General features: G+C 36.3%; 1 protein-coding gene across 1 annotated transcript; it reads left to right on the top strand.

The window, feature by feature from the left end:
* The first annotated feature begins 2,164 nt into the window (after positions 1-2,164).
* LOC142939716 (nuclear GTPase SLIP-GC-like) lies at positions 2,165-15,041 on the top strand. Its single transcript, XM_076082854.1, has 24 exons — positions 2,165-2,236; positions 3,234-3,315; positions 3,540-3,652; positions 3,835-3,882; positions 4,025-4,058; positions 4,234-4,326; positions 4,522-4,624; positions 5,228-5,444; positions 5,541-5,768; positions 6,265-6,471; positions 6,584-6,777; positions 7,024-7,117; positions 7,205-7,292; positions 7,434-7,555; positions 7,859-8,032; positions 8,127-8,281; positions 8,483-8,606; positions 8,886-8,994; positions 9,116-9,249; positions 9,478-9,559; positions 9,702-9,780; positions 9,865-11,582; positions 13,067-13,145; positions 13,230-15,041. Coding segments are annotated over exons 2-22 (2,466 nt in total). The 5' UTR covers positions 2,165-2,236; positions 3,234-3,248; the 3' UTR covers positions 9,866-11,582; positions 13,067-13,145; positions 13,230-15,041.
* Positions 15,042-16,195: the final 1,154 nt, after the last annotated feature.

Here is a 16,195-nt window from a genome sequence, read left to right as displayed (position 1 = left end):
ACGGCCCTGCTATCCACAGTCGCCCCACTGTTCCCAAGCATGCAGTTCCCAAGCATGTTTAGTAACACACACCAGAAATACTATATATATATTATAAATGTGTGATCAATTATAACATAGTAGTTAAGACCTGTTAGTAGGTGTGTTCACACAGGAGCCTAATGCTCTTGAAACAGAACGTGTCAACGTGTAAAGATGTGTAATTCTGCATGTTTGTGGCTAATTTACTCAGCAACTATGAGGATTATGTCTATAAACTGATATGACATTAACATTGTCATTGAAAAGTCATGTTGTTTTTGCACCTAATTTTAAACATGTAGAAAAAACTTATCTCCACAATCCAGATGCTGTAAATCTCCAAACCAGTTTGTCCTGATAATGATTGCTCTTCATGTACAAACAGGTTTAGTAAAGGTGTGTTGTTATTCATTTAGGATTCATGCTTGTTCATGCTTCAAACTGCCACTTATTGATGCAAGAACATGGAACATGCAGACACATGTAGGGACGGGCATCATTAATACTGCTTTTTGGTCCAGAGGTTTATCACAACTCTTATAACTTCCTTTCTAATTACTGTCCAAGAAAAATAAAAACTTCTCACAGAGACAATAACATCAGCATCATTATATCAGGCCACCAGTAAACCTTCTTTTCAACAAGTAGCTGACCTTGTATGCCTTCAGGTTAGTTTCTCTTCAGGATAAACTATTTGCATGACTTTGTTTTTGTGCTTTGGTGAGTAATCTGCTGTTGATCCCAGGGAGTTATAAATGATGTGTACACACGATAGGAAGAATATCAGCACACAAACAGATTCACTTTTTTAGCTATACTGTATATAATAATCATTAAGATGATTATTTACAATCAAGGACAAAACTTTCTTACTGCGAAATAATGTTTTTTAAGTGTGTTAATTCATATCAAAAATGTGATAGAACTAGATGATAGTAATAAACCAGCCTATCTGGTTTCTCATTATTTACTGAACAATTATGTTTTGACAAAATGAGTCCTGTTTTTAATACTGTGCTTAAGCAATCATAAAATAACTGTATAGCGCTTACATCCTGATTGATTAGTTGACAATCAAGCTATTAGGTGTTTGACCAGGTGACACATGTATTGGTCAATTGGTCCATGGCTGTGGCTTTTGATTGGCAGTGTTTTGAAAGACAAGTGACTTTATGTGAGAGTCCTGTGTCTCATGTAGTGAACTGTGTGTAGTGTGTTACAAAAAGTGTCACTTTGAATTGCAAATTAAATGTAAAGCAGAAAATGTGTTTAGAGTTTTGGAGACTTGACCTTAGGTTTTGCTCTCACAGTGTTAGTCTCAGTAATTGTGCTTTATGTGTCATGTTAGTGTGTTAGCATTGAAAACAACTGTAATCACAGAAGTTGATTATGTATTTGCAAATTTTGTAATAAGCGCTGACTTTAACTTGTAACCATTTCTAACCTGGGTGCTGTGGCTCAGAGTTAAAGCTGGTTGTCTTTCAATCAAAAGATCAGCGGTTGGATCGGATCCTCCAGTCCATGTCCTAAATAACCCTAAATAAATCAATGTGATGAATGGGTGTGAATGATAATGGATCAAATGACACCTGTACAAATACAAGTCTATTTACCATTTATGAACCATGTCTAACCTGTTTATGACTTTGTCATAGTACTTTTCAGGTAGTTCGCATATAAAACATACTTCATACACCAGCACACTTAACTGACAACTGCAGTTAGTTGCTTTTCAGAGTAAGATTTTACATTAAAATATTTGATAAACTCATAAAATGTAATGTTCAAGATTAAAACAGTGGTTTCCAGCCTGTTACAACCTGTTCCAGCCTGTTCCAACGGTTGTGTCCCCTTTACACAACCGTTCCTCCCTTTAATGTTTCAGTTGTCAGTATTTAGTTCAGTATGTTCAAACATGTCATTTACAGTTTGAGGCTCAAAAAGCTAAATTATACATCATTTTACCCACATTATTTGAGAAAAGTACAAACAAATTTGTGTAGCAGAACACGGTCTTGTGTCGACAATTTTCATAAGAACGAATAAAAGAAATACATAAGTAGGGAGATTCATCATGGGAGGAGTTTCACAACCAGGAATCAAAAACACTTTAGGTTTCTTTTTCCTGTGTGGTGTCGGACAACTATTGAGAACAAAGGACTGCTCCACCTTGGAGGACCGGCATCGATCTACATCTATTGCCTACACGCTACAAGTAACTGCTGGAATTAATATTATGATGTTAAGGAAATCAAACACCGCGGGTGATTCTTATTGAAATGTTCTCTTTTAATCTCTTATTGACCGTTTGAAAGCCGGAAGATCTCCTCCGTGAATAACAAACAAAAGGCTGTAAAGTTACACGCTAGAATTTAAATAATGAAGTGCCCTTATCCCGACTTGATGAAAAGTTGGTACTCTTGGGGACAAACAACATATTGCCAGATATCTAACGCTACATGGGAGATTGCGTAAACGTAACGTATGCTGATAGCGACGCACCCTGCATTCGAGTATTTAAACAGGCCTGGTGCTGCAGTGGTTTATTCAGGAACAGGTACTGAATGTATTTCAATGCAGAACAATAGCCCGTATGCCTGTTATTCAATTATATCATTAGATTCTCATAACTCCTGCAGGAAGCAGGATTTTATTGTTGTAGTTAATTAATTGGTGTAGGACGGCAATTTATTATCATTTTCATCATGGATTAATCTGCTGAACATTTTCTCTTTTAATCGTTTGTTTGTTTGGTTTGTAAACAAATTGAGAAAATAGTGAGAAATGCTGTCACAATTACCCAGATGCCAAAAGTGACACCTTCACAATGGTCCAACAAGCATTATTTTTATTTAATATTTTTTAAATTAGGACTGTTGCCAAAGCTAAACATATTAAATATAAAATAAGATAAAGAGAACCTGGAGCCATAAAATGTTTTAACATGAAAATTGACTTTATCAAAATAGTTGCAAATTATTTTTCTGGCAATTGACTAGTTGATGAATTGATTAATCATTTCAGTTGTTGTATGAACTGATGTATGTCTATATGAGCTGTACCGTTCATTGTGACGTGACTCGTTTTTTCAGTCTTTGCTTTTTCCTTGAGTCTGATAATAGAAGTTTCATAACTTCTTTTCCTTCAGTGAAATGTAACTCTCCAATGTTGCAGTGGTTGATTTAAAACATGATTATTTGTTTACCTTCCAGTTGCCGTTCGTGGTCATGGATGATTTTGTTTGTAATAAATTAACGGAATGGGATCTCAGCCAGTTGATACCAATATTTGAAGGTAAAGTATTACCATGACTCTTTTATGGGCACAGATTTTATAAAGTGTTTATATGACCTAACAATACTGAAACGTATAAGCATCTACAGAACTAAAAGAACTATGAAAAATGCTGCAATGTTGTTCTTCAGTACAATGCTGACATATTCTTGACAGACATCGTTTTAATAAAATGGGAGAGATCAGTTCTGACTAATGCTGGCAATTCTTCTTGTTAATTGCAGAACATGAAATTAACACAGAAAGTCTTTACCTTCTGAATGATCACGAAATCGACAACTTGATCCCAAAAATGGGACCAAGGTCAATTTTCAAGAACAGACTCAAGTTGTTAAAGGTAACGTTCTGTACTGTGAACACAATTTACACAAATACTGTATTTATAATTTATAGGAGCACAGACTTCTGTTTTCTTGACACATAATTGATAATAATAACTCATTAACAATAATAGCATGTGCTAGAATTTTAACATTTATTTACTATTGTGGATTTGCAACTATTGTCTTTCGTCACTAGGATGAACAAAACACAGCAAATCCAGAAACAGTTGAATCATCAGCTGAAGTAAGTTGAATAAAGTTTCAAGCACTCAGGCATCATAAGGCATTTATTATAATTATATAGATCATATTTTCAATGTCTGCTCAAACTTTTACTTGGCCACTTAGTATTGATTTAAGACACAAATGTTCATGTTCACCCTCAGGTTTGTCCGTCCACCAGTGACACAAGTGATAAAGGTGAGACACACTTTATCTTATTGGTTACATGTAGTGTTCATTGAAGTTTTGTAAGGTGGTAATATCTTACTTTGACTAAGAAACTATATCGAGAACATGTTTAAATATTGTGAGAGGTAGATGCAACAAACTTTTCTTTTTGCTTTTATTTTACCAAATAAAAATATCCAAAAAGTAAAGAGAGAGTCAGATCTTCAGGATGAGTCCAGCCAACGTCAATCACCAACTAGAAAACAACGACTTGTCATCAAACCAGGATCAGACTCAGGTATTTATAATACTTTACAAACAATGGCAACCTACAACTTACTATAGGGTTAACTTTTTTATGTAATAACATTTTTACTTAGCTTACTTACATAGCAAATGTGTGTTTCTATAGCTTGGCCACAAAAAATACTCTCATTTGCTGCCATATGCAATCTTGTCATCTTATCAATCTTATCCTACATGGACCTGGCAGAGAAAGTCCCTCTCACGTCTGTAGTGTCTAAGGTGAAAGACATCATGAGATGTGTCAGTCAGAAAATACCTCCCCAAGACAACAAGCTCAACAACTTCCTGAAGTAAGTATAAAGTTTATTAAAGTTTCCATATTAATATGTTATACGGGCCTGGTTCCACTGCTGACCAGAGGCCAGTTTCACTAAGAGATTTAAGACTGATAGTGTTGAGCCAGACATCATGGGTTTGTCCGTCCGTACGTACGTACGTACGTATGTCCATTTCTCACCAACGTCTCGAAGGAATTTGTTTTGGACTCAAGGATGAACTGATTACAATTTGGTGGTCACAGATCAAGGTCACTGTGACCTCACAAAACACATTTTTGATCATAACTGAAGAATTCAGTTAATTATGACAATTCCACACAAATGTCTAATAGGATAAAATGATGAAGTGATGACAATTTGGAAAGACATGGATGCAAACTGCAACTTGACTGTTTGTCTGAGGGATTCAGTCGTGAGGCGTTAATTCTAGTTCTGTTTGAAAAAAAAGTCTTAATTTACCCAAAATGTACAGTAAATGACTTCTACTGAAGATAGTACAATATGCTGAAGAGGGCTGTTCATAGACGGATCTCTTTCTGACTTTGACACATTCTATCAGTGTTTTTATGTTTTGAAACAAATTAATTAACCCGCACATAAACTCTTATACAACAGGAAAAAAATCAGTGATTTGGAGACAGACAAGAGGGAGGTGGTTGGTGTCTTTGGCAGAACCGGGGCTGGAAAGAGCTCTTTGATAAATGCCGTCATTGGAGAGAAGGATCTCCTGCCCTCTGGAGACATCAGAGCATGTACCTCAGTCATGATTAAAGTGGAGGCTAACATGCAGAACTCAAAGTATGAGGCAAACATTGAGTTCATTACAAAAGAGGTAAAATGAGCTGAATATGTTTGTTTACGTGAAACTATGCCAAATGTATGCCATATGATTTAACGAAGTTAAAGGTATTTTTTAAATTCTATTTAGGAGTGGAAAGATGAGTTGTGGTTCTCTAAAAATTTCCTTGGGGATAATGCGGATCAGGAAAGTGATCAGGAAAGTGACGATGATTGTCGGGACATAGATGACAAGCTGTCAGCGCTGTATGGAGAAGACTGGAAAATCAAATCTGTTGATGACCTCATGAATGACAGATATTTCAAAGAGATCCCAGAATTTCTCCTTTCCAAGAGGAAGATTTTGACAGTAAAAACAGTGAGTAAGAGTAAAAGTCTTGTATCACTTCATAAGAAGCCTTCTTGTCTGTCTGACAGAGGGAAATGTTATTGAGGTTTATGTACAAATGTAAAAGTAAAATCAGTATGTGAAATTTAAAAACAGAGCCTTGATGCACCTGTCCTCGAAAACTACAAACCCATAGAAAATGTCCCCTTTATAGAAAAATCATGAAGAAGTTTGTCTACCGGTAGATAAATATATTTATATAACTGTTTTAACAACATCCAATCAGGATTTTTCCTCCATCTTTGTGCCCAAACATTTTACATTAGCATTAAATGACATCTTGTATTATTAAATCTCAACACTGCTTTTGTTGTTTCAATGATGGGGTAATTTAATTGCTCTTATTTTATATATTTTCTTGTTTTAATTCTTTTGTACAATTTGTAAAGCAGTTTGAAGTTGGGGTCTGTGCATATGAATGAAATATTCTTACGTTGCATTAATCTCATTTTATTATTTATTGCAGGCTAAAGAGCTATCTGCAAAATTAGTCAGATACACAAGAAGCGACCCAAAAGATGGAGAAGGTAAAGACGTAAAGAGGTGGTATTGGCCACTAGTGAAGTGTGTGACTATCAAGGTGCCAAATAATGATCTTCTGAAGCACGTCACACTTGTGGATCTTCCTGGAAATGGGGATCGTAACAAGAGCAGGGACAAGATGTGGAAAACGGTAATTCATCACATGCAGTGCTGTTTAGTGTATTACTGTGTTAAACTGTGACATCATGATATTACAAAGTACTGATGACCATCATAATTAACTTGCTGTCATGTCCCTTCAGGTCGTTGGAAGTTGTTCCACTGTGTGGATCGTGACTGAAATGAATCGAGTTGCATCAGAGCGAGAAGCCTGGGAGATCCTGGAAAGTGCCTCTAGCTTCATGGGAAATGGTGGCCAGTGTCAGCACATTCACTTTATCTGCACCAAGTCTGACCTCATGGAAGATTCAGAAGATTCAGACGATTCAAAAGAGCAGTAAGTGATTTAAGATGCCAACAGTACATATACATATATGTTAAAAGAAAACTTCCTATTAGATCACGGACCTGTAAATTAAAGTGATGCACGTTTCAGTATAAATGGTGGATTCGATAGTTACAGCTGCAGGTTTAAAAGAGATCATTTAGACTTTTATTCTCGATGCAAAAAAAGTTGGAATTTGAGGTTTCAGTTCTCCAAAAACTGTTTGAGGTGCAAAATAATGCAAATATTTTCATTTAGTTCAGCAGCTGGTGTTCGTGCTTTGATATTGAAAAAAAACGATCGAGCCAAGAAAGAAGTGAGAGGAGAATTCAGCAAACTAAAGGAGGTTAAGGTGAGTTTTATAGACTGACAGAAAGTATAACATAAAGATTGTCTACGACTCTAAGCATTCCTTAAAACCAAAACGTTTTCTTTTCAGAAACATTTCAGTGATGGAAGTCTAAAAGTGTTCACAGTGAGCTCCAAAGAGTTTCTAAAACAGAAACGTCGAGATAAAGACGACACTGGTAGGTGAAGTCTTCATATATGAGCACATTTAGATTTACTTTACTTTAACAAAACAAACAAGAATGACTATTTGGATTATGGCAATAAAATGTTCGTCTGTTTTGTAACTATGTAAGATGCAAACTACATTTTTTTTACAGAAATACCCAAACTTCAGGAATTTCTGCAGGATCTCAATGACTGTCACTCAGAGACGTTAAACTGTGTGTCTGGAGCTCGTGGGATTCTCTCTCTGATTCAAGGGGCCAGCCGTAGAGGAGGGGTAAGATCAAGAAATAAAATCTCTTTCTTTGTCTTTAATCATTAATATTGACAGAAAATAATGTGAAAACATAAAGTCAAAGACAGACTACTTACATGTAATGTCATCCATACATATATTTTATCAATAAAGTTTCCTGATTTCGTGTTGCTTCAGAGAGCCTGCATAACGACAGTAATTAAAGGGTGGTCTCACTCAAAATCAACAACAGTTTGTATAAATGTGAATAACTCAAGAAAACTCAGTCAAGTAACAGAATGGTTTCATTGCTTTGAATACTGAATGTGTTGTTGTTGATTTCAGGCTGACACAAAGACAGCTGTGTACACAGTCCTTCAACAAAAGATGAGGGATGAACTTGATAAAGTCAGGAAACCAATGGAAGAGACTTATCAGGCTTTTGAAAAGTGCCTCAGTGAGGGGGTTGAAAAATCTAAAAGTTCATGTGAAAAAGCCTTGAAGTCTGTGATACATCCTGTACGTATTTGAATTATTACAACATCATTACAACGGATTTTGCACTTTATATGAATGTCTTAAAAATGTTTCTGTTTTTTCTGTTTTGTTTCAGAATAAGTCAGGTAGGGGTTTCCACAAGACACTGAAGTGTATAGTACAACATGATGGCATACACAAGACAACAAAGGGGAAACAAATAAACCTCAATATGAAGTTATCTTCATGCCTGACTGAGAGCATTGATGAGGAATTCAAGAAGACCTTCCCGTAAGAAATGACTTAATAAAGACATAAAACCCTGAGCAGGCTAATTGTACAAACTATGGAGAATGTCTAGAAATAACAAATTGTACATTATACAGTTATACAAGTTATGAGATATAATGCATACATACAAATTACATTATTGAAATACAAACTTGTCAATGATGCATTTATGAAACATTTCAACTTGTTAACATGTTTCAGAAATGAAGGAAAATGTGGACCTTTCAGCGGAGTCCTCAATTCATTTTCACTTGACACGAAGATGATGAAAGAGAAGACAGAGTACAAAGATGTCGAACTGCAATTGATATTTCTCATTACAGAGGTAAAAGAGGAGAATAGTACCGTTAATCTTTATTAAGCTATTAGTCCAGGTCAGAAAGGCTTCAGCAGACATGAAGAATGTCATTAGACATTAGAGAATAAATGAAATATAGATGTTTTTAGCTGTTAACATATATACACTGAATATGAAGAAGTCTATCAATACAGTCAATGTCAGTTACAACTGGAGACGCCCTTTGAAAAATGATGAGCCTTATTTGTATATTACCTTGATTTTATCTAAAATATGTGGATCTACGATTCATATTCTCTCTCTTAGGAAGAACAGATTAAGACAAAACTCAACAAAATCATCTGTGACCGTAAGAAAACAATCTACAGCAGTCTGACGACAACAATTGAGACAAACATGCAGAAATGCTATGACGGTACGATAAAGATCATCACATATAAAACCTGACACTGTAAAGATGCACATTATTCATCATAATTGTGCAGAATGTAATTATAATAACATTTAATTGACTAAAGTTTTCTGTTTTATTGTAGATGCAAAAAAGATTAAAGGAGACGGCAGCATGAATAATATGAGAGAAACTATGGTGAAGCACGTACATAGGTTAAAAAACGTCATGTTTCAGGAAGCTAAAGCTGTTATGTTGAAACAGCTGGATGACTTGATGGTTTGTAACATTTTATAATAAGTCGTACGATGAGGATATAGTAAAACATGTTGTGCTGCTTATCTTTATCTACAATTCTAGGTCATCATATATATAATCAAGTGGAATATGCCTCTTGTTGAATGCAGCTTTTACTACTAACACACTGCAGGCCCTTTCACACACATTCAGCTATTGTTATAAGACACATTTTGTCTGTGAGTGATAAAGATTTTTATGCTAATTTAGAAATACATCCTGGTCAATCTGGAAGAATCAATGCAGGAATCAATCGAGCTGTCGCTCAAGACAGATGGTGTCTCAATCCCAGGTAAAGACAACGTTACAAAATAATAACATGATGATCACTAAAATTACTCAAAATATTTGATTGAAATGAATAGGTCAACAAATTTCCAATATTGTGATTAACAGTGAACTTGATGTTAACATTATGTTGTTGTTGTTTTAAGACGTTGAATTGGAACTTGTGATGGTGAATAACCACTACAAAGAACTGAAGGGAAGCCCAGATCAAGAACCACTAATTTGGTAAAACTGTAGTTAAAATATCTACATAATGCCTCCAGATTGAGCTGTTCTGGATAATGCTAACAATGCTTTTTATTACACTAGAGCTGTTCCGCCCAGCCGGCAGCTGCACAGCTGACAACCAACTGAAGAGCCCTGCATGCACGCTGGTTAGAGACGTGAGGCCTCTGGATTTGGTCTCAACCATTTTTGTCAACTCATCTTATCCAGGTTCTCTTTGAGTGTTGTTTTGATATGTACTTTGAATTAGCTTGTTGTGAAAGACATAGAAATTCTATATTTTCTATCTTTTGTAGGACATTTTTGCTTTTAAATGATTAATGATCAGATGCAGACAGAAAATGTGTGTGGGGTACAGGTCTTAGAGACCGGTCCACTATGATGTCCCAGATACATTTTGTTTTAATGATTTAACATTTTTTTCTTGATTTCTATACGTTTTTAGTCCAATTTTAATTGACATTCCAATGATTTTATGGGTGTTTAACATAAATCCTGAACCTTGATCACAGTACGTACTGTATGTTTAATTTTCAAAGAATGATCTGACCTTCTTTCTATTGTTGAAGTGTCCACCAAGAATGTCCGAGACACACTACACCCTAGAAACCCATCTCTCTATTCTGCAATTAAAATAATTGATACACCAAATGATTAACACCTCTCTGCCTGAGGAGCGAGAGGCGAGACCCCAAAAAGCGTTAAGGCAGCATCCTGTGGTTTGAGCATCTGGCTGACACTTACACAATTTAGTCTTCTAGGCGTGTTGTAGATTCACACCTAAACCGGCATGTATGAAACATGACCCCTGTAACCTCGAGCCAGACAGGAGGTCCTATCTTAATGTGTTGTTTGTATTTCATACAAGTTGTTTATCCTCTATTGTCTTTCCATTGTCTATGATGAGTTACGATCTATTGTTTATTATCAAGCTAAGAGTTGTATTTTCAGATATCAATATACTCGTTACATGTAATCCCATATTGTTTAGGGATGGTTCAATGATTTTGATTTAATGTGTGACTTTCTATCATTTACCAAAATATAATCATACGTGCTTGTAGTGTTGACTGTTTGTTAAAACTAATGAAATAAGTGAACTTTTAGTGAACTCACTCTGACAGGATGATTGACAGTCACCAGGAGAGAAAGGCTGTAAACTCAGGAAACTAATCAGTTAGTTAGAGAGACATCCTGTTCAATGGGGCCTGTGTACTGGAACATCCTGCTTCAGGCCGTAAAGTTAGAGAAGCATAAGAAGTGCTTTATCTGTGTAACAGACACACCGATATATACTTTTTATCCTTAAAGCGTAGAACATGAGAATATACAATAAGTAGTTCTTAACGTCTCAGAAGAAGAGGACATATGTGCAGGCAGTCAGCTGCATGGATCACAAGTTCCCACTACACACCTTCCACAAAGGGGGGGGTTGTTTACCCTAAAAAGTAGGTCTGTCAGAAGTGATAAGACTATTAGGACTGTTTCGTCCAATGATTTGAGAATGATCTGTTGTCTACCATATATGGACCTGGAGGTTGCAGGAAGCGCCAAGGAGAAGCGTATATATAGGAGACAGCAAAGGATCGAGGCTTTTTGGCCTTTTTTGGATGACTTCTGGAGGGTTCATACTCTTAACATTTGACATTTTGTATTAACTTTTACATCGATTTTTTGGTATTCATTTTTGTTAATCTTTTTTTCCTTTCTGTAAAAAACAAATAAAACTGGTTTGTATTTTGTGCATTCCAACCAAAGTCCAGTGTTGCTCATCTCTGGTGGGGTCCTCTAGTCTCCTAAAGGTAAGAGTGCTCTTCCCCTGGGATAGGCTGTCCTGATAATGATTGCTCTTCATGTACAAACAGGTTTAGTAAAGGTGTGTTGTTATTAATTAACGATTGATGGTAGTGGAATGTATTATGCTTGTTCATGCATTGTTCATGCAAGTGCCACTTAATGATGCAAGAACATGGAACATGCGGACACACAGATGGGCCTTAAATAGGGACGGGCATCATTTTGCACAATTATAGTTCCTTTCTTATTACTGTGCAAGAAAAATAATAACTTAATGCAATAATAATTGAACAAAATAGAAAGAAAAGAGGGATCATAGAGGCCATTACATCAGGTCACCACTAAAACCTTTAACTACCGACCACACTGCATCATGAGAGTTTCTCCCCTGCGATGCTCGTTGGGTCAATCCAGTTTCACTGTAAACATTTTATTTTAATTTTATAATCAGAGACCAGAAAATTCAAAATAATTTCAGAATTTATTCTGGTAATAAAAAACATTAAAAAGTACCTTTTCTTTTTTTTAAAGAGAGAGTACAGCAATGTCATCAAACAACATCAAGACACTGAATACTTTTGACGTAGAAATGATGTCTGTGTGGTATCACAGTGAACTAGTGGGTGTACCAATTCCTTAACAACAATATATTCTTATATTTAGTCTGACCCTCAGTGTTGACATGGCAGTCGACAATGAGGGAAAACTTACAGAGAATTTGACTCAATCGTCTCAGTAATTTAGTTTCACTCAGTGTTGCTGTGCATCTCCTGTTGTGTGAAGCTACATTAATGTAACAGTGCGCCACTGTGTAAAAAGAAATATCACCAATGTTGAAACACACTGAAATGCCTCAGAGTAATGTAAACTCAGCACCATTTAATACAGAAACAAAGAAGAAGAAGTTTTCTGTTTTATTGCAGTTTCAAAACAAATTAAAGGAGACGGCATGCTGAGTAATATGAGGGACACTATTGTGAAGCACGTACTTGGGTTAAAAAACGTCATGTTTCAGGAAGCTAAAGCTGATATGTTGAAACAGCTGAGGGACTTGATGGTTTGTAACATTTTATAATAAGTCGTACGATGAGGATATAGTAAAACATGTTGTGCTGCTTATCTTTATCTACAATTCTAGGTCATCATATATATAATCAAGTGGAATATGCCTCTTGTTGAATGCTGCTATTGCTACTAACACACTGCAGGCCCTTTCACAAACATTCAGCTATTGTTATAAGACACATTTTGTGTGTGAGTGATCAAGATTTTTATGCTAATTTAGAAATACATCCTGGTCAATCTGGAAAAAACAGTGCAGAAATCAATCGAGCTGTCGCTCAAGACAGATGGTGACTCAATCCCAGGTAAAGGCAACGTTGCAAAATAATAACATGATAATCATTAAAAATATTGACTGAAATGAATATGTCAACAAATTTCCAATAGTGTGATTAATAGTGAACTTGATGTTAACATGTTTTTTTAGACGTTACATCGGAGCTTGTGATGGTGAAGAAACACTACAAAGAACTAAAGGGAAGCCCAGACGAAGAACCACTAATTTGGTAAAACTGTAGTTAAAATATCTACATAATGCCTCCAGATTGAGCTGTTCTGAATAATGCTAACGATGCTTTTTATTACACTAGAGCTGGTCCGCCCAGCCGGCAGCTGCACAGCTGACAACCAACTGAAGAGCCCTGCATGCACGCTGGTTAGAGACGTGAGGCCTCTGGATTTGGTCTCAACCATTTTTGTCAACTCATCTTATCCAGGTTCTCTTTGAGTGTTGTTTTGATATGTACTTTGAATTAGCTTGTTGTGAAAGACATGCATAAAGATTCTATGTGTTGTTGGGCATTTTTGCTTTTGAATGATTAATGATCAGATGCAGACAGAAAATGTGTGGGGGGTGAGAGCGGGATTTCATGCAGCAAAGGTCCCCAGTCTGATTCAAACCAGGTACATTGTGGTTTACACTGTACAGGTCTAATGCCGTGTTCACATTCGCGTCATTCGCGCCACCGGTCTCGCCGGGGACTATTTGTGTTCATTCGCGCGAACCGCGCTGGACGTGCCGAAGAGGGGGCGTGGCTTATTGCCCTGAAAGCCGTTCAACTGTCCGCCATTAACCATGGAAAAAATAACCTCTATTTCTGCTTAGTACGTGTTGTGGAAGTCACAGATATCCCGGGAAACTAAATGCCGTCTTGTCTGGGTTTATAATATTGTCCAGAGGAGCTCCGTGGATTTTATCGAGCTGTATTCACTGTGTCTAGCAAGCCACACGTCGCTGTTTACTACAGCTGTATGAACACAAAATAAACAGATTTGGCTGTGATTTAACGACAATAAACCGACAAAAAGGGACTCCGAAACAACTACGTAATGATGCCGATTTGTAGGCTACTTGTCTTCTCAATGGAGCTCGGATGGTGCTAGGCTAAGCTAACATTGTAGCAGCTCCATCAACACTCAACATAACGTCACACAGGCGTAAATACGGCAGCATTTATTCATTGTTTGTACCGGATGGTTTACACAAATATTTATACACATAGTTTGGTCCGGTCTCTATTGATATGTGGTATTGTAGAGCTCTGGGTGAACACAGACGGCTACAGTATTTATTTCCTGATTCAACAACGGCAGGAAGTCAGTGATGACAGGAGCATCTCAACGCTGATAGGCTATCGCGCTGGGGCGTAACGCGAATATTTCGCTGAAGTTGAAAAATTTCAACTCACACGCTTGGGGCGATTTGCCGTTTGACGCGAATTCGCATCAATCGCGTCGCGCCATTGCAAATTCGCGCCGCGGCAGTCTCATTGCATCTGTGCATAGACTTTGTATGTATGTATTTCATGATTTAACATTTTTTTCTTCATTCATCAATGTTCTTAATTGTTTTTAAATCTCCTTTTCTTTTGCCTTATGTTTTGATGTTTTTAATGGTTTTATGTGACGAACTTTGAATTGCCTTGTTGATGAAATGTGCTATACAAATAAACTTGCCTAGCCTATGTTGTAAAATTATCTAAAACTTAAAACTTCTCATCTTAGATCTGACCTAAAATTGAATTGCCTGAAACAAATCTACATCAGTTCCCAAGCATTTTTAGTAACACACACCACAAATACTATATATATTATAAATGTGTGATAAATCCTGAACCTTGATCACAGTACGTACTGTATGTTGAATTTTCAAAGAATGATCTGACCTTTTTTCTTTCATGTTCAAGGACAAAACTTTATTACTGCAAAATAATGTTTTCTAAGTGTGTTAATTCATATATCAAAAATTGGATAGAACTAGATGATAGTAATAAACCATTCTATGTTTTCTCATTATTTACTTAAAAATATTTTTTTCTTAATCTACACTGATTCTAAATTAATTGAATGTATTTGACATGGTATACTGACCAATAAAGTTCACTTTTAAAGTGCCACATGTACTTTGGCTTCTTTGTTGTTTATGTTGTAAAATTATCTAAAAGCTTCTTTATGTTCTCACTAACATCAGCTTTTATTGTGAGATGAACAAATGATTTTCCAACTTTGTTCTTGTCAAATTCTTCTTACTTAAAACTTCTCGTCTTAGATTTGACCCTAAAATTAAATTGCCTGACACAAACCTACATTACATTACAGTCATTTAGCAGACGCTTTTATCCAAAGCGACTTAAAATTCAGATTCAGATCACATTTCTACACCGTAGGCACAACTACGGGAGCAATTTTGGGGTTAAGTGTCTTGCTCGAGGACACATCGACATGCGACTAGCAGAGCCGGGGATTGAACCGCCGACCCTCTGAAAGACGGCCCTGCTATCCACAGTCGCCCCACTGTTCCCAAGCATGCAGTTCCCAAGCATGTTTAGTAACACACACCAGAAATACTATATATATATTATAAATGTGTGATCAATTATAACATAGTAGTTAAGACCTGTTAGTAGGTGTGTTCACACAGGAGCCTAATGCTCTTGAAACAGAACGTGTCAACGTGTAAAGATGTGTAATTCTGCATGTTTGTGGCTAATTTACTCAGCAACTATGAGGATTATGTCTATAAACTGATATGACATTAACATTGTCATTGAAAAGTCATGTTGTTTTTGCACCTAATTTTAAACATGTAGAAAAAACTTATCTCCACAATCCAGATGCTGTAAATCTCCAAACCAGTTTGTCCTGATAATGATTGCTCTTCATGTACAAACAGGTTTAGTAAAGGTGTGTTGTTATTCATTTAGGATTCATGCTTGTTCATGCTTCAAACTGCCACTTATTGATGCAAGAACATGGAACATGCAGACACATGTAGGGACGGGCATCATTAATACTGCTTTTTGGTCCAGAGGTTTATCACAACTCTTATAACTTCCTTTCTAATTACTGTCCAAGAAAAATAAAAACTTCTCACAGAGACAATAACATCAGCATCATTATATCAGGCCACCAGTAAACCTTCTTTTCAACAAGTAGCTGACCTTGTATGCCTTCAGGTTAGTTTCTCTTCAGGATAAACTATTTGCATGACTTTGTTTTTGTGCTTTGGTGAGTAATCTGCTGTTGATCCCAGGGAGTTATAAATGATGTGTACACA

This window comes from Anarhichas minor, unplaced genomic scaffold (genome assembly GCF_050575085.1).
Source record: "Anarhichas minor isolate MPS153535 unplaced genomic scaffold, ASM5057508v1 ptg000107l, whole genome shotgun sequence".
Lineage (NCBI taxonomy): Eukaryota > Metazoa > Chordata > Actinopteri > Perciformes > Anarhichadidae > Anarhichas > Anarhichas minor.
The sequence above is the reverse complement of the archived record's forward strand: the minus strand, read 5'-3'. Positions and strand labels throughout refer to the sequence as shown.

Bases quoted from the DNA above. Each gene is read 5' to 3' on its own strand.
- LOC142939716 (XM_076082854.1), top strand. From the start codon at position 3,249: ATGGATGATTTTGTTTGTAATAAATTAACGGAATGGGATCTCAGCCAG. The intron at 3,883-4,024 runs GTAAGTTGAATA...GTTCACCCTCAG, and splicing joins CAGTTGAATCATCAGCTGAA to GTTTGTCCGTCCACCAGTGA. The intron at 8,033-8,126 runs GTACGTATTTGA...GTTTTGTTTCAG, and splicing joins TGAAGTCTGTGATACATCCT to AATAAGTCAGGTAGGGGTTT.